This window comes from Brachycentrus maculatus, unplaced genomic scaffold (genome assembly GCF_059751285.1).
Source record: "Brachycentrus maculatus isolate JH-2025_06_01 unplaced genomic scaffold, ASM5975128v1 h1tg000315l, whole genome shotgun sequence".
Taxonomy (NCBI): Eukaryota; Metazoa; Arthropoda; class Insecta; order Trichoptera; family Brachycentridae; genus Brachycentrus; species Brachycentrus maculatus.
Window position 1 is genome coordinate 1,705,012 of NW_028281064.1, and position 27,721 is coordinate 1,732,732.

Below are 27,721 nucleotides of genomic sequence, written 5' to 3' on the forward strand. Positions count from 1 at the left end.
TCCAAATCATCCATTACGAATAAAATACCCAGAGATATTCTTAGAAAGGCCGCAGAGTGTTTTCCAATGTTTTTGTCGAAATTAAAAATTAGCATTCACGATTCTTTATTTCATCTACTCCTACAAGTATGAAAACTTACAAAATGAAAATGAAAAATATGAAAAATAAAATTTGAAACATGATGTACATAGTTAAAATAGACATAAAGGCGGATGTTATAAAGGAAAAGGATGAGAAAAAATAAAAATGATTTAAAAAAATCTCCCATTACAAAACATGATCTCAAATTAGCACTCCACATAAATTTAAGGATTGAAATGAAATTCAAGAATAAACTAATCTTATATGAATTCTCAATAAGATTTTCATTTCTTACATGAATAACATCCTTTATATATATATATTTCACTATAAATTCATAAAAAAATAGTCTTCTGAAAGCAATACCAGTTTAAATTTTATATTTCACTTGTATTTCACCAATTATTATTGAATTTATAAAACAAGATAGATTATTCCACAGTATTATATACCTATTTTATACTTATATAAAGTACCTTGATATTCTCTAGATTACGGACTTTCAAGACCCGTGTGTTATAAAACTCAAAGTAAATGCAGCGTCTTTCTTTACGATTGAAATTTTTTGTACATTTTTTAATACAAATATTTTGTAAAGGATATCTGCCCTTCTTGTTTTTACCCTTAATATATTATTTATGGTATATATATTCACATGTCATCGGTGTGTCAAGAAATAAGATTACGAAATGCACATTAAGGAAAAATTAGTTTCAATAAAATTATTTTGATAATATATGATCAACAATTTATTAATACATCGCTCACTCCTTTCAACAACGTCATAAATCAAAATACTTGAATTTTCAGGAGATCGTTTTTAAAGTTTAATAATAAAATAAAATGAATTAAAAATAAATATTAAGCCACTTATTGAACTTTTTACTATGCAACAAATCTTTTTAGGTAAAACCTGAAGATTTTTTCTCCATTTGAAAAATATTTAGTTTATTAAAAAAATAATTAAACAATACCTTTTCTTCAAAATGTAAAAACAACACTTTCTGCCTTGTAACGGGTAAATATTGAGTTAAAAATATGCCGCTTTTGCTGGGACATTGGTACATTTTCTGGGAATTCCGAAAACATGCACAACTGAAAATTTACGATTTTTGATATATGACGTTGTTGAAAGGAGTGAGCGACATATGTGCCTTTTTTTGATCTTGGCAATATTATACAGATGAAAAAAATATACTACGAAAAATTACGTAAAGGGGTGTGACATAAAGCGACCCGTTTGATAGTCAAAAACTTTTTGTCTACATATTTTTTTTTTAAACATTCATAATTTTGATTTTTGTAATGAAAATATATTTTTTTAAACTTTATTAAAACATTAATTTGGTGTAATTTAGCCAATTTGGTGAAAAAATATTTCAAACTGTGAAAGGAGAATTTTACCCACTTAAATTATTTTACGAGGCAGTTTGATTGATAAACATATGAATAAAATTATTGAAAATATGTACATTTTTTTTTATTTTTTCAAAAATGTTAATAATATTAGTATCTAACCACTCGCCGAGATTTTTGTCCACCGATGTCGAGACGTATCCGTCTCTTCGTCGGGACAGGTTTGTCCTGACGAAGAGATGGGAACGTCTCGGAACCGGTAGACAAAAATCGGTGAGTGGTTAAATATTAATATTACTCTCATTTTTGTAAAAAAATATAAAAGTACAAATGTTTAACAACAAAGTTTAATTAATTAATTATTGAGAAGAAAATATATTAGACTTTCATGCTAATTGAATGTGATATGACGTGCGTAAGACATGATGTTGAAAAAACCAGATCTAAATTGGGAATTTCTTAAATTATTATGTTACAATCGCATCAGAATTGGTTCACTAATAGTTCGTTCAAATTCTCTATCAAACATCCGACTCTCATGAGCGAATCCTTGACCTAGAGAAATTCCGACCGCGTGTATGTTTCACACACATTACGTAAAACAGTATTCATGTGTGTGTGCGAGCGTTGTGTATTACAACATGTGCTTATTCTGAAATACGAGGTAGAAAAGCTAATTTCTTAATTTTTTTTTTCAATTTGGATCTGGTTTTTTTAACATCATGTACACAAAAGAAGGATGAAAGTGGACTGAATACAGTTGAAATTCGATCCTTGAGACGAATGTGCGGCAAAACGAAGGGGCGAAGAATGTTTGCAAAGACAGAGTGGTGTGGCATTCTATTCTCTCTGCCTATCCCTGCGATGAAGTGGCGTGATGATTAATTAGTTAGCATAAGAATATATTTTGTTGCAATATTAAAAAATATAAAAAATTTAAAACAATATCCTTCAATGAATTTTACGATATTCATTTTTATATTAGGTACTTTTAAAGAAAAAACAACTGAAGTGCAAAATTCACGTAACTCTAGATTTTCATAAAATTCAATATTGCACAGATGTAGCGTAAACAACAGCATCGTTAAATCATTATACGTACGTTGGTATTTTTTTTTTTATAAACTTCCGAAAACTTAAAATCAAAAAAAAGTTATCAAACCTTCAAATCTAAATTTAAAAAAAAACTGCATTCAGTCTGCGTTCATCATTCTTTTGCCAACTCCATGCTTCGCTTCCAAACATAAGGGTTGGAACCAAAACTCCATTGTGTACCGCCAGTTTAGCTTCCGCTGATAGATTTTTATTTGCTAAAACTGATTTTAGTGTACCATTCACTGTTCCCAGCATTCAAAATATACATTTTGTAAAAAAAAAATATGTCAATAACGATTTGATAAATTCATAAAACGCGTATCAAAACATTCCCCATAACATTTGCTCTTTCACCATGACTTGCATAATATTATGTTTAGGTTTTCCCGCCGCTACGTTAGCGCGCCGTCGAAATAATGCATGTCGCGTAAGCCAACGCGACGTTCTGGTCGGGCGGGCGCTCGCGGATAGCGGCCAGTGACGTCACCGAGGCGCGGTGAGCAACGCTCTTCTAGGAAAGCCTCGGATGCGACATCTGGACCGCTGGCGCCGGAACTACGTGATTCACGGGCGGGAGATTTCGCAGGGAACGAGATCCGATTGACAAGATAAAAAAAAAATACAATACACGATAGTAATTGGTGTTTTGCGATGAAAACCTTGCTCGGATGATATTTTTGTGACTGGCTATGTGGGAGTCACGATTTTGTACGTGTCTTATTGGTGTGATTAACATACTGCTCGGTAACCATTTTTTTTTAATTTGACTTCTCAATATAGACGAATATAAAAGTATGGGTATTTACAGGGCTTACGACCCGTCAAAGGCGGAGGCGAAAGCGTTAAGTGATCACTTTATACACGTATAATAGTCATCATTCTACCCGTTGTTAACAACCACACTACATAAATTTCAAAAGTTAAATTTGTACTTCAACGAATTCTTAGACTTACATATTCTTCTTGATCTATGTTTGAAATATCAAATTTTGACTTTTCATTTTTTGGAAATAAATGTATGTATATATATATATATATATATATATATATATATATATATATATATATATATATATATATATATATATATATATATATATATATATATATATATATATATATATATATATATATATATATATATACATATATATATATTTATATATATATATATATATATAGATCACATATAGAACGCCACATCACTCTGTATTTGGAAACAATATTCGCCTCTTCCACATTCATGTATCTCCTCATACATATACGCCCATCATTCCAATTTCTAACCTGACACATTCTAGTATTTGAAATTAATCATGTCATCATCATCAGTTAACATACCATCAATAAAATTATGTAAAACCATTTTAGTTCCGTAAAATTACTCAATTATAATCTGTTTCCTCTACTTCAGATCTATCATACCTCGTCATATGACTAAGAAATCATTGAACCACAAACGCGTTTGATTCATTCGAAACTAAATATCTAAGAAGCTTATTATTCCAATTGGAATACCTCCAAGGTAACAAATGGATTTAATTTGTTCGTAATAATTACGAATGAATTACACTTGCAAAAAAAACTTAAGTTGCGTGGAAAAGAGTGCGTAATATTGGAAATCTTCCCTTTCCTAAAAAGAATTTAATGTATTCTGAAATGACATCATAGTAACCCTGAGAATCGAGGGCAATTTATGACTCAAGTCAATTTTCCGCTATGATTGAGTTATCTAGTACCTAGTACCTACCCCAAACATGAGTTTATTCCACTCAAAAATTACCCAAGATTACAAACGATGCCATGATACAGAGTATTGATCAATGAAAGAAGAAAAAAAAACATTACACTTTCTTTATCATTCATCGTTCACTTTGTGTAATACACAAATTGAACGATGAATGATAAGGAGAGTGTTACATTGCATAGTAAGTCGATATTAATATCGTGGTGTATCCCAATTTTAACATAATTTGTCTTGACTTGAGCTTTGATCTTTCCCTTTTCATATCGCTCACTCCTTTCAAGAACGTCATAAATAAAAAAAAACTTGATTTTTCAGGAGAACGTTTTTAAAGTTTAAAAATAAAATACAATGTATTAAAAATAAATATCAAGCCAGTTATTGAACTTTTTACTGTTTAACAGATCTTTTTAGGTAAAACCTGAAGGTTCTTTCTCCATTTGAAAAATATTTAGTATATTTCAAAAAATAATTAAACAATACCTTTTCTTTAAAATGCAAAACAACACTTCTGCCCTGTAGAGGGTAAATATTAAGTTAAAAATATGACACTCTTTTGCTAGGATATAGTACATTTTCCGGGCATTTCGAAAACATGCACAATTTAAAATTGAGGATTTTTGATTTATGACGTTCTTGAAAGGAGTGAGCGATATGTGAAATTTAGTAAATGGAATATTACATATACCTTTTTTTGTAATCATTATTGTAAATGTATTTATATAACTGTTTTGTAAAATTTCCAAACAAATAAATTATCAAACCATAAAGTTAACAATACTGTTAAAATTCTATTATTATTAAATATACTATATATTATAAATTATTATATAGTATATATTATTAATATATAATATATATTATTTTTTATATATTAATAATATATATAAAAAATAATATTTATCTGTATATATCCTACTGTATATATTTTATATTATTATAAATACTATAATACTATTATTATTATCCTTCCTGCAAAATCTATTTATTATACCATACCCTTAACCTTTTACTCCCTTCCTCACACACACACACACACACACACACACACACACTCCCAATTTTTTTTTTGTCTCTTAATGCTTTTGATAGTTATTATAACATAAATGTGGAATTGTGTAATTGGCTTTATTTTTGTTAATGTAACTATTTTTTATTTTTTATTTTTTTAAATGTAAAGCTGTACAATGCCTGAACAAACATTTTTTTTAAATACAAACATCCCTAACAAACATGCATTTTTCCACTAGAGCATTATTCAATACGATTATTAGTTTCATATGCGCAGTGACTTGCAATTCAAAAAGAATTCTTCGAATTCTGACTGTAAATTTGTGTGAAAAACATCTTATTATGTAATATGATAGAAACATATCTTCTTCGCGCACCCACCTTAGTTAGATTTACATTTATATTGCTACGGTAAGTTATATAAATAAACAACATTTTTAGTGTATCCCAATGCTTGTTCACAAATCTGGGTTTTATGAGATGCATAAAAGATGGATTTTTTTATTGTTTTCAGGCGTTTCACAGTAGGCAGAAATAATCCGGGATTCAGATCTTGCATACATCCAAATAAAAGGGTCTCTGCTAAATAAAAGCTTTTCTCAATCCAAAACAAATTGCTATTATGAACTCATATGTATGTACTGTGTCATGAGGTTAATGATATACTCGTATGTAGGAGTTCCATCAATTTGAGTAGTGTGGTTGTCAATCATGGGTGTGAATGTTGCACGTGTGCAAAATGATCATTTGTCCAGCCATTGACAGGTCATAAGCCTTGTAAATACCCAGACGTTCATGTTCTTTTCATCTATATTGAGATGTCAAAAATGTCATTTAAATAAATATTAAGTTTGACAACACCATTGTAGCAGTGATGTTTTTGGACCAATTTATAGGTGCTCTCATGTTATCAGATTAGTATCCGGAGATCCGGGATTCGATTCCCCAAAACACATAATTTATTTCTTATTTCTTAACATAATTTTACCTGCGACCAGGGGTGGACTGTAAAATTTAAAGAGGGGCTCGTTAAGAGGCAGAGACATAATATTAATTTTAACGTATAAATAAAAATTCAAAGAAAGTTTTGATATACACAATCAAATAGAGATAAAAAAAATATTTTACAGTTACCATATGGTAAAAGCATAAATAAAATAATAGTGCATATTTACACAGTGTGGACGTAAAACAAACATGTTTTTATAAATAAATTTTGAATAGTAAAAAATAACGAATTTCATTAGATTTGAAATAAAATACTTATTATTTTTCTTGAATGTTTTTTGCTAATACTTTCGGGTATATAATAAAACTAAAACGTTGTATTTCTCCATATTATTTATTAAACAATTTTTTCAACCGGTTTAGAGAGTTAAGCGTTCTTATACATCCTTGAATATGACAATGCGCTTGTGGAAACCGGCTGAAAAAAAGTACCAAAAAGAAAAGTGGTCAAAAACAATGTTTGAATTATATTTTTTAAAGTAATATTACTCGTTTGATTTATTTTTTTCTAAACTGTAGGAACAATTGACTACATGTTTATAAAGGGACTCAAGTGAGCCTCTTAACACCCAAGCTCCCTGCAGTGCATCCCTGCCTATGCTTATGATCATCAGTTAAATATAGCAAAAAATGGGTTTGTACAAAGAACCTAGATAACATACAATTTAGATGAAAATAACTGTCTTAAAATAAAAACAGTCACCACAAATTCGTGATCTAGTGGGGTATTCCCCCAAACCAGATTTTAACAGGCGCTTTACAAATGCCAAAACAATAAAGGAAGACTTTTGAAAAAGACGTATTCATTTACGTACTAAGCACTGTCAAGATCATGAACAGAATTGAGTATAGGGAAGGGGAAATTTCGATGAGAATAGGCTACGCTATATTTTGCACGCTGCAGTACTTAGAACGGTTTTGAAGGCAGGTAGGCATTTCTAAAACATTATTCATCGCCATGGAAGCGACAATGGTTTATAACGTAATCCAAAATTACCCACGTCACACAATGGCGATGTTTCCAATTCACGTATTGGGTACATGTCTCAGGCACGAACACGAGTTACCGAGAAAAATGAAATGACGGCAGTCGCAAGTTACAGCTAACTAACTTTTCAAAAGAGTGCTTTTTGTATTCATCTTGATTTTTTTGCTGAGATTTTTCAATAAAAAGCCACCAATGTTGTTTATTTATTTGGGAATTATACAACTCATACAAAAAATTTAATAAATAATAAGTTTGACAACAATAAATGCCTGTTAAATAATTCCACATACTTATGTATATGTTATGAATACTTTGTTGGATATTAAGAGAGAAAAGAGAAGTCAGGGTTTTCGTTATAATAATAAACGAATTTTCTTATCTTATATTTTTCTGAATTACAGTTTTTTTATATATTTTTTTATAAAATACATACTAAACAAAATTTTATCTTGAATAATAAAAAATCACACTCTGTGACGTCGCAAGTATTTCGGCGAAACGCGAAATCCTCTCCGCAACATAATTTTTATTTTCTACGATATACAATGTAGTGTAAGGAATTTATATAAAGTAATTGCATTAGTATAATTGAAATGTAATTTTGTTTTAAAATCACTATAAATATTTCATTAACCGTATTAATCAGTCTTGATAAAGAAGCGGTTAGCTTCGAAACCGGTAGACATCATAATTAAGTTATAATAAAATATTTATAGTAATTTTAAAACAAATTAACATTTTACTTATAAAATAGAAAATCACGAAGTTAGTGATTCAAATATAAATTATATCATTTCATTAAGATTTTTTAAACGCCTGCGTTATAAATTTAGACAATAATAAAAACAGATGTATAGGAAATTATTTAGAAAACCCATTAAAAATTGCAAGTCTATTAAACGAATAAAAATCGGAGGTTTTGATCAAGTGCTACTATATGATGCATGATATGAATCGCTTGGAATATAGGATCAGTTAATACGAGCACAATATGTTTAAATTGTCCGTCTCCGTATTGCGATGGATAGCACGCTTGGCTTTCGTTCTGAAGGTCCCGCGTTCGATTCCTAGGGGGGGGGTGAAAATAAATATTATTGATTTAATATCACCCTGGACTGGTCGCTGAAGTGCAGGAGTGATCACCTTACCTTCACGTAAGTAAAGATCAAGATAACACTGCGCCAATACGATGCAGTGCCCTATGCACCGTTGCGTGCGGATAAGGATTAGAAAAAGAAGATAATTTTTAAAAAGTATTGTAAAACTCAGTGAGGGCACATTATCGTAATTTATTTTTTGTAATTACGTATATGATGATATAAATAAATAAACTTTAAAATCCTTTGAGGTATTTGTGAACTTTTAAGGTGAACGTACTTTATGTATAAAATTTTATAAAAGCGGTCCAAAGTCCACGGGTACAAGCAACTCAACGCAATCAAACGTCCTTGCAAGGCCGCCGGCTTATTGCATAGTCGAGAAACTCCGGCTGTTTATTACTCATGATAAGGTATGCCAACCATCGGTCCGCGATGTACGCAATGTTAAGATATATTTTTATTTTTTTTAAAAGAGGTATGTTTGTGTTTTTTATTATTTACACAAATATTTCAATTCAAGCCAGATTCTAGCCATCTAAGTGTAATTCCTGACGAATGGACTCGTTGGTGCGTCTAGCTTTCCATGGGATTCGGAGCATGCTCCTCCAACACCAAAGTTCGGATGTGTCAATTTTTATCCTTTCTGATGCTTCGATCACATAAATTTTTACTGGTCATGGAGCATTTCCAAAATACCTCGCCCGTCTTAAAATAAGACAAAACTCTACCTGTGATTGTGATGAGATGTAATCACAAAATGTCCCCTATTGAGTGTGGGTAAGTCCAATTTTTTTGTTGTTTTTGTTATTATAATTATTTAAATTGGACGTGCAAACAGGATGTGCAAACGAAGGTACCTACGCAATTGACAAAAATTAGTGACGCAATAAGATATAATAATCACATTTACTAGTGGCTTATTTAGAAATTATGACAAGATTAATTCACCACTGCATACGTGATGCTATGACTCTGTCTGGTTTAATGAAAAAAAGAATATAGAAAGCATCCATTTTTTCATTTCTTTAATTCTACAATGCTTGAGGGTATATCTACAATATTTTATAGCGTTCAAGAATCGCGTTGTTTGCCATTGGCAATGTGTTGATGTTTCGTTTAACAGATAGCGCTGCCATCATGGTACAACAAATGTAAAAAAAACGTGTTTTGATTTAAAGCAGGTAAAATTGCACCTCAAGTTTCTATTATAATATGTTTAATTTCACAATGCTTGCGAAACAATGAAAATAATCAAATTCCATGGAAATCGATGCAACATAAGTGTGACAGCAGCTGCCAAGAAGCACGCTTCCATGAGTATTGTTTAGTATTTCGTGTGTTACTGTGACACCCGTAAAGACAGCAATTTTAAATATAAAATATTTAAAAGGTTATTCACACCTATCATTGACATAACATATTTGTCAGTTATAAATTTGACGACTTTCCGGTGAATATTAAGCCATTGCTAGAGATATCTCAAACGGCTTTGAAAGTTTGTCGAATTTTTATGCCTGACTTGGCCATGGCTGAACTTGACACCATTTTGTTTATACAATTTTGCGCTTTAAAACATATTTGTATAAGTATTGCAAAACAGGAAACATTTAATGTCATTATATGATTCATTTGTTTTTTTTTTCGCTTTTAAAAGCTCTCTTAAAAATATCTGCTTTGATTCTCAATGCGTCTTAAAATAATTTGAGAATAAAGTTATTTTTGGTTTTGTAGTCGCGTAATATCACAGCAACTCGAATGTCTAAAGACGTCTTTTAAAATGCGTCGTAAAATATTGAATGAACATGAAATTTTTATATTTATCTTTGTATTACATAGCAGTGGTGAAATAAAAAATACAAACTGCTTTTAACACACAATGAGTCATTCTAAATTGGCCTACTTATTAGAGCTATTGAGTATTGAATAAAATTAATATTGCGCGATTCGATATTAGGTATGTTTTTTTTAAAAGTGAATATACATACTCGTATATGATTCTCTCCGCCTCCGCAGTGTAATGGTCAGCACGCTCGGTTACCATTCTGGAGGTCCCGGGTTCGATTCCCAGAGGGGCATCTAATAAATATAAGTGATTTTTCACTTTAATATTTATTCAATATTACCTGGACTGGTACCTGAAGTGGAGGACTGATCACATTTCCTTCGTGTGTTGACGATCAAGATAATACTGCGTTTACATGATGCAGTGCCCTATGCACCATTGGGGTGTGGATAAGGGTTCGAAATAATATGATTCTCTTACGAACATTCGGCAAATTCAGGAAAAGTAAACCGAACAATGAAACCTATGCGTGAATCCTGGAAATTAAAGTTAAGATTGACTGGAGTCATTTCGTCGTAACGTAACACGTTACGATGCGAGCATTCGTATAGTCAGTACCTACAACGTTCCGAGTGCTCTATCCGAAGTCGGATGCTCGCCGCGAATGTTACATTACGATGAAATATCGAGGTTCACCTTAAGAATATCATGACCAAATTTTTGAAAAATGAGTTTAAAAAAAATTAGTAACGAGACTTTACTTTAAAAAAAATAATACCATTGCAATATATTTCTTATTACTATATAATATATATTTAATTGTTCTAAATGTCTAGCGGTATAGCTTGTCCCATTTCAATTTCTGAGATGAAGCTAAATTTTAAAAATCATTTTTTTTCATTTTCTATTATGTAATGATAAAAACAATAATTTATATTAAAATGCACGCGTTTTTTCCGATTTCTTTTATCTTCCGTTAAGTCGTAAACATGTGAACAAAGAGAGAGAGGATTGTATCATTAGATGTATTAACTATGTTAAAAAAAAAAAATAATAATAGAGCTTAACGTATTCAAAGTAGGTTTTTTTTATATATATTTTTTTGAATATTTATTATTAATATTTTGTTTGTAAATAAAAATACTACTCGTATTTGGCAGTTCAGTCATATATTCATTCTGTCGCTCAGTAGAAAAGCATGGATGAGAGTGAAAATACGAAAAATAAATCTCAAACGTCGGTGCGAATCAAAATATATATAGTTTTTTTATGGCTGGAATCAAACTCACAGCACCATATTCGAAGTCGAACGTCCACCCAGCGCAAGGGCGGTGAAGATTTTTTTTCGCGAAATTAAAGGTGTTTTTCAGTTTTATATACCAGGAGCGCATAAACACGCCGGGTGAAAATAACGATAGGTCCACACGTGAGAATCGGAAGTACGAGCATACCTGTACGTCGGCCGTCTGCATAACTGATTCATCACTACGGAGTCACGCGACGGTTCCGCCTATAACAATGTATGGTGTGATTCACTCGCTTCGTACTATTTGAATACGTTATTATCAAAATTGACACAAACGAGTACGTAAATTAATAACGGGCTTGCAAAAAAAGGGATAGTTAATTGAAATGACGTATGCTACAATTATTAGCTGGAGGAAAATAATACGTTTCTGAATCATATGAACAATTAAATAATTAAAATGTAAAAAATAAATAAAAATAAAAAAACCTTATTGGGTAAATAGATATGATACAAAACGGTTTCAACATTTTTCATTTAATATTTTCCACACAAATATATATATATATATATATATATATATATATATATATATATATATATATATATATATATATACATATTTATATATATATATATAAATATATATATATATATATATATATATATATATATATATATATATATATATATATATATATATATATATATATATATATATATACGTATAAACATAAATATTTTTCTAGTATTGTTTGCATGATGTTGAAGTGATTATCCTGACGAAGAGACGAGTGGTCTCAAAACCCGGAGATGAAAAATTTCATTTAGTGGTTTTAAACTATTATAATATTGCTAAATTGTTATAAAAATTAGTTATATACTGTTATTGCTGAAAAATATAAAAGTAAAAATGACTAACCACAAAGTAATTGCATTAATATAAATTTTATTCAGAACCCAATTACACACGCAAATTAAGTAAAGTTTATTATTATTTTTAGAAAACTTTAAATCTGGTGGTGTCAAAAGTCTTCGTGATCGGAGGGCATGTATGACTAGATATGATATGACTAGGCGGAGGTGAAGAAGGATAGGTGTGTACGTTGAGAAAAATATGTGTGTGGTTATGCTCTCTGCCTACCCCTGCAGACAAATGACGTGATGGTGTAGTAGTACTAAATTAAATTATCTAAAATTTTAATTTAATTTAATTTAAAACTACAGATTACATGCAGAAAAACGTAACCAAAATAGTAATTTAATTTAATAATGGCTATTGCGCCTAATCATTAAAGGCAAAATAGAGGGTCGATGAGATGTGGTCAGAAGACAAATCTGCTGGTTTCGGAATATACGAGATTGAACGTGGATCAGGACCGTCGAGGCGCTGTTTAAAGCTGCCCAAGACAAGGACAATAACTGTCAACTGATAGTCGACATCAGGAAGACCCGACATGACACGATCAGAAGAAGAATAATAATTAAAAATGAAGAAGAAAAAACAATCTTCATTATTTTTTTTATTTTATTTTTTTTATTTTTTTTTATTTACTAATTTGGCGTTTAGTTGACATTCGTTTGATAATGCCCTAACAAGGCGAAATAATTGTCACAATATACATTTTTTTGTGTTTTTGTTAATGAAATACAACTTAGTAGATTCAAAAAATCTGTTTGATTTAAATTTAATACATAAAAAAAAAACAAAGTTTAATATTTATTTAAAACTGCATCAGTCAAATTGATGTTATATGCATCATTAGCCACAAATAAGGAAACAAGGAAAATTACTGTATTTTTCTATGAAAATTTTATAAATAAATAGCGTTTAAAAGTGTAGAGCAAATAATACCTCATACGGCTATGAAGCGATTTCCATTATCGTATTTGAGAAACAGGATATAAAGTGTCGTCGGTAGGAAATGATAAAACGGATTTGCGTCACGTTTAGTATAATGCCTCTTCAAACAACAAATTAACGACAGCCAATAACTCCTGCCATACAAGAATCCACCTGCTCTGTTTGTACAGTATAAAATCAAATGGAAATTGTGTCTTTTGTCATGTACATGTCTGTACCTGTTGAATGCGAAGGAAGGAACTTGCCATTTTCCTTATCAATACAGTAGAATACAATAAAGACCGAGGAAAACATGGCATGATCAAGAATGTCAAATACTTGAAAGCAGTCAAGCCAAATACAGATTGGTGTGGCGTTCTATTCTCTCTGCCTACCCTTGCGGGGAAGCGGTGTGACGGCTAGTGACTATTAAGCCCGGATAAATTTATTCGCCTATATTTCTCATCTAGTCAGGTCAGAAGTATATGTATGAGAAGATGCATGCAGTAAAAGAGGCGAATAATGTTTGTAAGGGTGTTGTGGCGTTCTATTCTGTTTGCCTACCACTGAAAGCGGTGTAATAGGTAGTTAGTGAGTAAGTTAGTAACTATTTACTTATTCGATATTTTTAATTAATTTTCCAGTTGTTTTTAAAACTATTTTCTTATATTACTGATCTTAGTACAATATATCTACAACATTTTGAGTGTGTCCAAATACTTGTTCACAAAATCTGGATTATCTCCAATTACAGGAGTCATTTTCATATTATTTTTGACATCTCATCAAAGATGAAGAAGAATATGGAAGTCTGGGCATTTACGGGGCTGACGACCGTCTTAGGCTGGTTTAAGTGATCACTTTACACACGTGTAACATTCACCAATTCTACCCATTATTGACAACCACACTACTCAAATTCTTGGAAGTTCTTTATACGTGAACCAATTTAGAAACTTTGTTCTTGAATAACTAGAGCTTCACTAGAGACATCCATTGGTGAGATGTAAAGAATAGATGTCTCTAGTGAAGCTCTAGTTATTCAAGAACAAGGTTTCTAAATCGGTTCATGTATAAAGAACTTCCAAGAATTTGAGTAGTGTGGTTGTCAATAATGGGTAGGATTGGTGAATGTTACACGCGTGTGATCACTTAAACCAGCCTATGACGTTCGTCAGCCCCGTAAATGCCCAGACTTCCATATTCTTCTTCATCTTTGATGAGATGTCAAAAATAATACAATATATCTAAATATGTCGTTTCAGAAAAAGATATATTATTCAATCGATGACACACTCGCAAGAATTGAATTGTGTAATTTTAGAATAATTCATGTGAAAATGCAAGGAATTTTTAATCCATACACAAATGAAATTGTTTCTAAATGCGTAAAAAATAAAAATATATTTCCGATCAATATTTGCTAAATATTTTTAACGCTGTTAAGTTTTGAGTCAGAGAGAGGCATTTAACGTACGTGGAGACATCTGTTTTTAAGCTTATTAACATGTTTCTTTTTATTTATTTATAAACACTATAAATAAATCATCTTTAATTTTATTTTTCTAAAAATAATAATTTTTCAGATCTTTGAATTTTTTTTTTTTTTCGACTCCTGGCCTTTCAAATATTTAATTTACCTGATCATATAAAAAAAAATTCAGTCTTCCTCATCTAATTTTTCCTACATTCTACATTCGCCGCATAAATTTGTTTTACCGTTCTTTCCTCACTCATTCATTCCACGTATCCAAACTATCTCAACACACCATTTTAAATTTTATCAATGATGCTTATCTAAGCATTGCATTCTTTCATTATTTCACCATTCGACCATCTATGTATAAACACCGTTTTGCCGTACATTCATCTGAGGGATTGTATTTCGACTGAATTTAGTCTACTTTCATCATGAGTTTACCAACTCCATGCTTCACTTGTATACATAAGGGTTGGAACCGTTTTCCGGAAAGCCGCTGACGACCATTCACCGACTATACTCAGCGGGACTTCGAGATGCCGGACTGACCTGGGAGGAAGATAAGGAGATGGCCCGTGACAGAATGACTTCGAGACGTCTTGTGTTAGCCATATGCTCTACCTAGGGAGCGAACATGTAAAAAGAAAGAAGAAGCAGTGTGTGAATAGTGCTGCGGTGGTGACGTGTAGTATTGTTTGCGTGCTGTTGTAGTGATTGTCCTGACGAAGAGATGGATACGTTTCGAAACCGGTAGACAAAAAATCTCGGTGAGTGTTATATCGTAGTCAAACATGAGAAAGTGACCAACTAACAAAACGTAAAATGTTCAAGAGGGTCATTTAAGTCACTTTTGCTTGGCAAGAAAATAAACATCAATGCAGTGAGTCATTTTTAACAAGTCAATATATTATACTTCCAAGCTTAAAATCCTCTGGGATTTTTTCAGGGTAATATTAAGCTTGTAAGATATCAAATAGTCAATGATCACGTTTTTGTAAACAAATGCACTTGGTCGCTCTCTCCTGTATGACTACAATACACTAAAATTATTAACATTTAAAAAAAAAAAGGAAATAGATATAACAATGTAATAGCTCCAAGAACAAAATTTCATCCGACGATAATCCGGCGGATTATTGAAGACCATAATTGAGATACATCCGCCCTCCTCGTAAAATTCGATATATCGCCCTATCACAAAATGGATTCAGGCAAATTCAAATAAGAAAGACGGAAAAAAATCGGCCGGATAAACACGCCACCGGCCGTCAAAGCGAGAGCCGCCTTTTCTCATACCCACCGAACGACATAATTTCGCTTGCCGCAAATGCCGGCAGTGCTCCACAATACCTACGGGAGAGATCAGCAAGCCTCAAAGCATCCGATGAAATCAAGGAACTCCGATGCATTCATCAAAAGCGATAAATCACCGAAGCCAGAGAAATAGATTAGCGCTATTTTTAAATTGACATTTTGATCAACTGGAGCTCGTTTTAAATTGACGCCTGATACATGCGAGCGAAGAAAAAAAAACTTTGGCGTAGGTTTTCCGCGATCGCAAAGATGATACTTAAGCGCTATCAAGCTACTGCTCAGAAATCTGTTCAGCAAGACGCCACCATGTAAAAAATCTAATTTACCATACGAAATACAAAATACAGCAGTAGTTTATAGCCAACTTATTGTCTAAGTGGTTGAATCTTTCCAGACGTTCTGCGTAAATGGGGATCGCGGTCAAGGCACAGATTTCGTTAATGGTTTTCGATACCTCTTTCTTGCAAATTTTTGATTTTGGTAGTGGCATTTTAGAACGCTTCATTACCTCCGTGGAAGACTAGGGCACCATATTATGCCTCCTCCTGGGTGGGCGGTCGGAGTGTTTTTGCCCAATCTTTATGGACCCGCGAATTTCTGACCCGATTGGACTTGTAGCTGACTTACGCAAGTACAGGAAATTGTAACAAACTCATCATTGTAGAAATCGTTACTTTTTTTATTTATTTTTTACATATTGCTATTGGTAATACGATAAATTTCTATTGTACATACATGTATTACAAACGACTAAGATACGTCTCGCTCACTCCTTTCAGCAACGTCATATATAAAAAAACTTCATTTTTCAGATCATTTTTAATGTTTAAAATTATAATAAAATGTATTAAAAATAAATACCAAGCCACTTATTGAACTTTTTACTTTGCAACAGATCTTTTCATGGAAAACCTGAATGTTTTTTCCATTTTTGAAAAATATTTAATGTTTATTTTAAAAAATAATTAAACAATACCTTTACTTCAAAATGCAAAAACAACAGTTTCTGCCCTGTAGCGGGTAAATATTAAATTTAAAATATTCCGCTTTGGTGGGATATACTACATTTTCTGGGCATTCTGAAAACATGCATAGTTGAAAATTGTCGATTTTTGATATATGACGTTGTTGAAGGGAGTGAGCGATATATGAGAATGTTTTCTAACGCTTTAGTTCCCGAATAGCGAGATTAGATATTTTACATGGAGAAAGATTCCCATTGTGACAATAATTTCAAATGGACTTGAATTTAAACAAAAACAAAAACGCAGTTATTAATATTTAGTTATGTTATTTTTAATTGTTATTAATATTAACGTAATATGTTATTTTCTTTAGGACTAAACAAACGTAATCTAACCTAACGTTAAACAATATTTTTCAACGTAATTTCTTAATTACATTTTTTTTGTGTTGTTATTTTTAATTCTTATCAATAGTAATGTAGTCAGTTAATTTCTTAATTAGGTAAACCTTACATAACCTAAAGTGAAACGAAAAAAAAAATTTTTTTGGCGATTTTTTTAAAAATGCTTAACTAAACAAACCCAAAGTAAATAACTTTATTTTTGACGTAGGTACTTAGATATAATTTATTTCCTTTTTTTTTATTGCTATCAATAGTAATGTAATCAGTTAATATGATAATAAAACCAACGATTTATTTTCATATGAAAAAGTAGATTCATCCTCGTATGTGGAAAAATTAAAATGTTTTACCGCTTTTTTAAATTTATTGTATTTTTAACGGTAATTTAAAACACAGTAGATGTTTCGTTAAGTAGTCATTTAAATATAATATAGATGTTGATTGACGTCACTAAACCCATCATACAATAATAAACATACACGTATATTTCAAACGAAAAATATCAGTGGATAAACATACTTAAAAGCCAATTATTATTATTATTTAAAATACATGGTACGTTAATTAAAATATATTTTTATATACTAAATGGCATTTAAATTTTAACACATTTATATTTTTATTAATACCTACATATTTGAATTTAATTAATTAATGGTTGGATTTTTTCACAGAAAATTAAGCTTTCTCATTTATAATTCATATATCCTCGTTCCAAAGATATCAAATTATAAACAAAATACATATTAATTGATATTAGTAATGTTAGTAAATAACCACTCACCGACTACTTCTGTCTACCGGTTTCGAGACGTACCCGTCTCTTCGTCAGGACATACACTACAATTTAACAATCATGCGAACAACACTACACCACACCCACTTAGTACTATTCACATACAGTATCACTACACATGCAGAGCGAGTTGTTAGTCCCACCATGCTTTTGGGAAGAAAAAAACCAAGTTTTTTTTTCCCAAAAGCATGGTGGGACTAACAACTCGCTCTGCATGTTTTGCATGTGTAGTGATAGTGTATGTGAATAGTACTAAGTGGGTGTGGTGTAGTGTTGTTCGCATGATTGTTAAATTGTAGTGTATGTCCTGACGAAGAGACGGGTACGTCTCGAAACCGGTAGACAGAAGTAGTCGGTGAGTGGTTATTTACTAACATTACTAATATCAATTAAAATGTTTGACCACAAAGTAAATGCTTTGAATATAAATAATAAAATACATATTGTTCACCACTTGCGTATTATAGACTAATTTCGGAAGCTATAAATGCTTTCATCTACGGATTTGAATTTAAACTCAAAAACTCACTAACACTCACTTAACTAACTAACCAAACTAACAAACCAACAAACTAAACTAACAAACCCGTAGATGGAAGCATCTGTATCTTCCAAAACTAAACTAAACTAACAAACTCGTAGATGGAAGCATCTGTATCTTCCCAAACTAGTCGTAATAATGCTTAAGTGGTGAAACACAGGTGTTTTATTTATAATTTATATTTAAAAAAAAACTATAAATTACAAAAAATATATTATTTATACATATTGATGTAATAAATATAGTAAAACAAATGGCAAAGTAAAAATACCTTAAACTTATAAAGATATATTATATTAACCGGTAAAAAAAAGATTTTATTAAAATCCGGGTAAAAATAAAAAGGAATTGTTCCAATAAACTCGTAATATTTAGCTATGCGAAATATGGGTGACCTCGGAAGGTCGAAAGGATGTGACTAGCAAATGAGAAATTCGATATTATTAGAAGGATCTTATATTCTATCTGATTAGTCACTGTATGTCTAGAGATCTAGATGTTTTAATGTGTGTAAAGAGAAATACCATAAATATTATATATATATATATATATATATATATATATATATATATATATATATATATATATATATATATATATATATATATATATATATATATATATATATATATATATATATATATATATATATATATATATATATATATATATATATATATATATATATATATATATATATATATATATATATATATATATATATATATATATATATATATATATATATATATATATAAATACATATATATATATATATATATATATATATAAATATATATATATATATATGTATATATATATATATATATATATATATATATATATATATATATATATATATATATATATATATATATATATATATATATATATATATATATTATTAACATCGTACACGTTTATTAAAAAGTAAACTAGAAAATTTTTCCTTACTACCACAAAAAATCATTTAACTCTAATGTATGGAAGCGAAGCAAGGAGTTGGCAAAAGAAGGATAAAAGCAGACTGAATGCAGTTGAAATGCGATCCCTTAGACGAATGTGTGGCAAAACGATGTTTGATAGATGTTCGAAGGATGAAATAAGGAAAGAATGTAAGGCTGAGATAAGCTATCGATAAAATTAAGAAAGGTGGGTTGAGATGGTTTGGACATGTGGAACGTATGAGTGAAGAAAGAACGGTTAAACAAATTTATGAGGCGAATGTAGTTGGAAAAAGAAGCAGAGGAAGACCGAGGAAAGCTTGGCACAATCAGATATGTCAAATACTTGAAAGCGGCCAGGTCAGAAGTCGTAATAATCGTCGGGTATGTTGTATGACGAGATCCATGAATGTAGAAGAGGTGAAGAATGTTTGCAAAGACAGAGTGGTGTGGCGTTCGATTCTCTCTGCCTACCCCTACGGAGAGGCGGCGTGATGGTTGGTTAGTTAGTTATGTGGTAATAATTTACCCCGGTTCCCCGACCGCTGATCTAGCATAATAACAAGCGAGTAAACGCTGTCGGACAGATTTAATTTAAAAAGCGTTTATAATAAGAAAAAGACATAAATTAAAAAAATTAACCTTAAAATGCCAAGCACACAAAAATAGAGATTCAAAAATAAAAATGATAAAAGACATACAAGACTAATTATAAATTACAATTTAATACAAGAGTTTTCAATGTCACGATAAAATTCGGTCTAAATTACAAGCCAAGCACCCTAGTAGTGCTCATTCGTAAAAGACTCAAATAAATATTAATATCAAATGTATTCACCTGAACATCTATTTTTTGAGTATTGAATCATTCACACATATCCTCTTGAGCCAAATGAAATTCGTGCAAGAGCCATTTCAATATCCCGATTCAGTCGAATAAATACGAAAATTTAACGTATGTAAACCGAAAAAAAAACACAAGTTTAACAGCTGACATCGTTATGTCAAATCGCAGTGGCGTGGCATTTGTTAATTATTTGAAATATCGAATATCAGCTGTCCTGTCATGCACGTGTCCAAATTAATATTGTTGTCATATTTAAAAAAAAATGCAATATATCTTTTGTCTAGGTAGGTACTTAACTTAATGATGCAGCTTTAAAAATGCTATGCAATAAAATCTGGTAAATTTTTATACCGATTTTGAATATTTGGCGGAGTAATGATATTTCTATATATTGATTTAAATTCTTTATAACTGCTCGTGTTAAGGAGTGTAATGAGTGCATACATATAGTTTTGTGGATATATGTATAATTTTTATATAAATATATATTTATTTATATATATATATATATATATATATATATATATATATATATATATATATATATATATATATATATATATATATATATATATATATATATATATATATATATATATATATATATATATATATATATATATATATATATATATATATATATATATATATATATATATATATATATATATATATATATATATATATATATATATATATATATATATATATATATATATATATATATATATATATATATATATATATATATATATATATATATATATATATATATATATATATATATATATATATATATATATATATATATATATATATATATATATATATATATATATATATATATATATATATATATATATATATATATATATATATATATATATATAAATATATATATATATATATTTATATATCTACATATAGAAAAAATAGTTTTGTTTTATTTGGTCAGGATGTAGTGCTGTATTTTATATAACTTCCTTCCTTATCTATTCAGTCTCGCCTGCCAATTATCTTCAAAGTCTTACAAAAAATGAAACTATTTAATTTCATACCGTCTTATTTATTTATTTTGTGTTATTTTAAAACCTCCTAAAAAAGATTTATGTATTTATCCTTAATGTGACCTTCTAAAATCTACAAAGAAATTCAGCCGCTTTAGTTAATACGAAATGAATTATTTTATTTTATTATGAATTATTAAACGCCAAAACCACTAAATAAATTAAAATTAATATAAATCACCACAAACAAATACTCGCAAGGACCTTTATATAAATAAAATTAAAATATAAAATCCATTTCAATAATTCCGGATGGTTGAACAAAAAAATCCTACCGCACAGATTGATTTCCTTTCAGCATAAGCTTACAGCATAGCTGAAATTAGTGATATGTTTAGTATAAAAAGGTAACATGATAATTATGCAATCAATATACGGCCTTATTTGATCTGCCTACAAATTGGATGCAGATAAATCAATGGCTAATCGAATCTAATAACAGAGGCGGCGAATGTTTGTATAAGAAACCGCGCGGCCGGATAACTGAATTTTTAACTGACAAACTGATTTGACTCACTCTTATCCGCTTCCGAATTCCTGAGACATTAATACTTCGTGTGCTTTCGAGCTTTTTCATTATATGAATCGACCAGGAATATAACATACTTTATTAAGATGTCTTAAAAAATTATTTTATTTTCTTGTCGCTACAAAGTAAATTTGTAGGTTATTTATGATTAAAAATACCTGAACCGTGTCAGTTAGTCTCTATTTGTAATGTGTAATACGTAGGTGCTTCTTTAAAAAAAACACATCAAATGCTTTTCAGACACTTGTCTTCAGATGTTTTCAGACTTTTTTATTTCAAGACAATAAATAGTTTTCAGTAATATGGTGAATTAAAATGTAGAAAATCATTGAGCTTTTTGAAGTTGTTGACAAAAGTTATGAATCATTATTTTAAATTTAGATAAGGTTAAAACAATGGAGAATAGGTATAAGAATAATAGAGGGACAAGTTTGACAAATGTGATTATCAGGTCTTATTAAGAAAAGTGGTCAGTACCTAATTATTTTTAATATGATGGAAAACAGTTCTAAAAACGTATCCCTTTATTAACACGCGTCTTTGATCTATCATTGTATCTTCAATTTTCTACGTTTAAAGTTTTTAAAAATAAAAAAGAGTATAAAAATATTAATGCTAAATTTAAATAAAACTTCTACATTTATTGTCATGGACCGCTTTGTGTAGTCAAAGGTACAATTCTGTGTATGCAACATAAATTTTGTCCAGCCTCTCATCAGTCTGATGATGTCAGTAACGACGAAATCTGGTCACTGGTGAAACAAAACATGTGTAAAAAAATTAAGTAGTTGTATTTTACTATTAAAAAAATTAAATTCCACTAATAATGTAGGTAGGTACAAATCTTAAATGTAGTACAAAGTAATGTATCCATTATAATAATTATAAAAACATTTGTATTTTGTACCTACTCATCAAAAATATACATAAGTTTAAAATAAGTACTTATTTAAAATAAAATAAAGTTGAATTTTAAATCGAAAAATTAACGACGTATTTTTTGACGTTTCGGGAAATTTTATGTTGATGGAATTTATTAGAAGTATTTTTTGAAAATGCAAGAAAGCTTTGATGTGTTACCGCTGTATATGACAGAACTGATGAAACGACGCCTAATGACGCGGTTATCGTTTGAAAATAATCCACAACTCAAGAGTCAATGGAATAAATACATCGAAAACAAAATGTTTCTTAAATCAAGCACTGTATTCTTACCCCTATCGTTAGATCACCATTTCTACATGAATAGAGCGCAACTGATTCCAAGCGAAAATATAACTAATCGTGAAGAATACAAGCTAAAACTGAAGACGAATTTTGAGAATGATGTAAAAGGACGAAGGCCTTATCCCGCAAGTTTGTATTACTCAAGACCACATTTAAATACAAAGGAAATAAGAAAATCTAAAGAAATTAAATAAAAACAATTGAAATTTTAAACAATCTATATTAATTAAAATGAGCTTAATAATTGTTTAGTTCAAAATCTTATTTTTTTTAAATTGTCCACCGATTGCTTTTAAATATTGACACAACGCTGAAATTAAATACGCGCGTTTTATATACACCTGTGTTAGGTGTTTTTCTTATTCTTCGTCTAAATCTTATCTACACCAATAGTGCATAGGGCACTGCAGCAAATTGGTACGAATTTAACAGTTTAACAGTTTTTTTAATGAAGGCAAGGTGATCAATCGTGTGCTTCCGGTACCAGTCCAGGGTTATATTAGAAAATAAATATTGCAATAAAAAATACTTTTGAAATTATTTTTACCCATTTTGAGCTCAGAACCTGGTGCATAAAAGCCAAGTGTATTAACCACTATAATATGGGACAAAGAAAACCTGTGGTAAAAATATATGTTTATCAAACAACACCTTTTTTGACAGCAATGGCAGCACCATTTATTGAACGTAACAGCAACGTACTCAATACAAAACAATTCTCATGGTGGACAACGTGATTCTTGACAGCTCCCCAATATCTTGTATACCCATAAGCATTGTGAAATTAAACATATTAGAAATATGTAAAATTCTATCTTTTTCATTTAACTAGACAATTTATCAATGATTATTTTTAAGCAGGAAAAGGGTTGTAAGGATGACTCTTATTTAAATATCACCCTCTACGATTGAATCACCAAATTTTTCTACCGCACAGTATACCTATTTAATAAAAATAATGATATGGTTGTTATATAAATTTGTCTTAACATTCCGATTCCGACTGAAATTGGTACCACAATAAACGTTGCAATTTTTCAATCATCTAAGAATGTCGGTAAAATATAAAATATCATGTCATTATGTAAAATTATCACATTATAACGCTGTTCATCCCTTGTTTTGGTGTCGAAACAAGAGGAGAAACATTGATACAGTTTTTCAATAGAAGTTATGTATTGGCAAAAGATTACAAAAAAATGATTCCTTTTTTATTTTCATTTATTTGTTCAATTTAAATACATTAAGACCTACATTAACAAATTCTTATTTTTTATAAGCAGGCCAATACTTGGTTGAAAGCACTGCGAATATACATATACGGTACATACACATAACTAACTAACCATCACGCGCCGTTTCTTGCAGAAGTAGACCGAGATAATAAAACCCCACACCAATCTATCTTTCAAAACAATATTTGCTTATTCCACAGTCATGCATCTCTTCATACATACCGGCTGATTATTTCAATTCCTGGCCCAACCACCTTGAAGTATTTGAAATACCATGCAAAATGGAGTCCTAGTTTCAGCCCTGATGTATGGATGTGAATCATAGAATTGGAAAAAGAAGGATGAACGTAGACTGAATGCAGCCGAAATGCGATTTCTCAGTCCGCCTCCATGGTGTAATGGTAAGTGTGTTTAGTTACCGTGCCGGAGGTCTCGGATTCGATTCTCAGGGGGGGGGGGTGAAAATATTTTTTTCTTTATTTTACACCATGATATTTATTTAATATTACCCTGGACTGGTCCCTGAGGCGCGGGAGTGATCACCTTGCCTTCAAGTAAGTAACGATCAACATAACACTGCATCAATACGATGCAGTGCCCTATGCACCATTGAGTGCGGATAATGGTTAGAAGACGAAGTTACTGGATGGATTATACATTGAAGACCACATCCATTCTGCTATGGCCCTAATGGTCATATGGTTTTAAAATTGGATCTTGATTTATTCAGTGGTTGGTTTCTTCAGATAAAAATGCGGTAGAAACCGTCATTAACAAACGTTACCTTTGTAAATACAGGAATAAAAAGGATCAATGGGAGCCGTCAAAACCGCAACGGTCGCGCCGCCAATCCACTTCTCGACATGGTATCGGGCATGGGAGGAAGATCGTTTATCCAGTTTCATTCATCTCCGTTCATAACTGCTCAGCCCTCATAATGACCATCCGTCTTGTAACCCATTCCCATACTTGTTAGTTCACCGAACGGAACTGCTGGAGGCAAAAAAGGTTCCTAAAATATGACGACGATGAGTTTGAAGAAGAATAATATACGTAGAAGGTCTTGAATAAGGCTCAATACTACATACAGTATGGCATTATTGGATGGGTGGGAACATTAAACTCTATAATTAAAATGTAACTTTGTTTTAGATAAAAACACTATATATATATATATATATATATAAATATTTTATTACAACCTAATTATAATGTCTACCGGTTTCGAAGCAAACCGCTAACCTTTATCAAGACTAATTAATACTATTATTAGTATTAATCAGTCTTGATAAAGAAGCGGTTAGCTTCAAAACCGGAAGACATTATAATTAAGTTATAATGAAATATTAATAGTGATTTAAAAACAAAGTTACATTTAAATTTTAAAATGGAAAATCACAAAGTTAGTGCTTCAAATATAAATTTTATATTGAACTCTGTTAAAATAGTTCGGAAAACAATTATTTAAGTCATTTAAAAATATAACCAAAAAAAATATTATTTTAACAATTTCAAGTCCCTTATGTAGAATTTTTTTTTTTTAAAAAGATGAAATTCTTCAACTATTAAGAGGTAATTATTTTTTATATTTAAAAAAAAATTATATTTAAGCACGTAGATAGAAGCACCTATAGCTTTCGAAACTAGTCGTAAGAATACAATACTCAAGTGGTAAAAAACAAGTATTTTATGGATATAAAAAATAGAAACCCAATGACTCATCATACAAATACCCTGACATCGATATCTCCATTTCTATATACTATTATGTATGTTGAAATACCAATACAAATGTTGACGTTTTTTAAATGCCTATTTGTGGTAGTCTGTCCGCCTCCGTAGTATAATGGTCTGCACGCTCGGCTACCGTAATCGAGGTCCCGGATTCGATTCACAGGGGGGGTCTAATAAATAGAAAATAATTTTTACACTCTAAAATGTATTCAATATTACCCTGGACCTGAAGCGGAGGATTGATCACATTTCTTTCATATGTGTTAACGATCAAGGTAATAATGCGTTTAAATGATGCAGTGCCCTGTGTATCCTCGGGTTTGGATAAGGGTTTGAAGAAAAATAATAAGTTGTGGTGCATGTATTTGTCTCGCATATCATTATTAATATGTCGTAGTCATACAGGATAAAGTGACCAAGTGCATTTTCTTACAAAAATGTGATCATTGACTATTTGATATCTTACTAGCTTAATATTGCCCTGAAAAAAAATCCTAAAGGATTTTAAACTTGGAAGTATAATATACTGACTTGTTAAAAATGACTAACTGTATTGATGTTTATTTTCTTGCCAAGCAAAAGTGACTTAAATGGCCCTCCTGAACATTTTACGTTTTGTTAGTTGGTCACTTTCTCATGTACGACTACGATTTTACCGAATATTACCCAATATTATATATACTAAAAATAGTTAATTTGTTCAATAACTAAAAGTTAATATTTAGAGGATGATCAAGTTTATTTTAAATGTTGAGAATCTTTATACAGAGTGTTGAAAAGAGTCTCCTCTTGCGCTTGGACCGCACGACTCGCGGTGAGGTCAGGTTGGTGTAAAATCTGCCCGTTAAAATTAGGACAACATAAAAATAATAATAAAAAACCAAACCATGCCGCGTTCAAATAATTGACCCACAGCGGCGATTATTAAAATGATGAAAAGATGGTTTTTATTTGTTCGGAAAGGATTTTATAGGTTGCCAGGTATTAAATTCCTATTATTTTTTATGAATGTCCTCCAAGTTTTTTTTGAACGGGTGTAAGCGTCACTCATTCATGTGTTAATACGGTTAGTTTTAAAAAAGTTTGCTGTGAATGTCATTTTTGTGATGGTGAATGTTTTAATAATAAATGTAGGTGATCTATAATTTATTTTAGATTAATTAACATTAAAAAAAAACTTAGTATATATTCTCGTTTGTATTTACATATCCAATTAAAATTAAACCCATCAATATTTTTTTTGTACTTTCTCACACACCGTTTAACATTGACTACTTTTCTAAAAAAATAAATCCCTTATAAATCTCGATTGAAGATTTTTTTAAAGAAGTTCACAAGTAGGGGATTGTCTTTAAAGTATTTTTTTACTTATTATTTATCTC

The 27,721-nt window shown here is 30.3% G+C and overlaps 1 protein-coding gene and 1 long non-coding RNA gene across 2 annotated transcripts in view; one reads left to right on the forward strand and one right to left on the reverse strand.

The window, feature by feature from the left end:
- LOC148304470 (uncharacterized) overlaps nt 1–20,696 on the reverse strand; it is a 58,534-nt gene extending 37,838 nt beyond the window's left edge. Inside the window, exon 1 of the mRNA XM_088268224.1 lies at nt 20,539–20,696. Within this exon, the coding sequence (XP_088124350.1) occupies nt 20,539–20,569 (31 nt within the window). The 5' untranslated portion in view covers nt 20,570–20,696. The remainder of the gene's footprint in view (nt 1–20,538) is intronic.
- A 2,448-nt stretch (nt 20,697–23,144) lies between these two features.
- Nucleotides 23,145–27,671, forward strand: LOC148304471 (uncharacterized). The gene is made up of 3 exons (XR_015838337.1): nt 23,145–23,499; nt 24,806–25,006; nt 25,404–27,671. It is a non-coding gene; the product is annotated as an uncharacterized LOC148304471 (long non-coding RNA).
- Nucleotides 27,672–27,721: the final 50 nt, after the last annotated feature.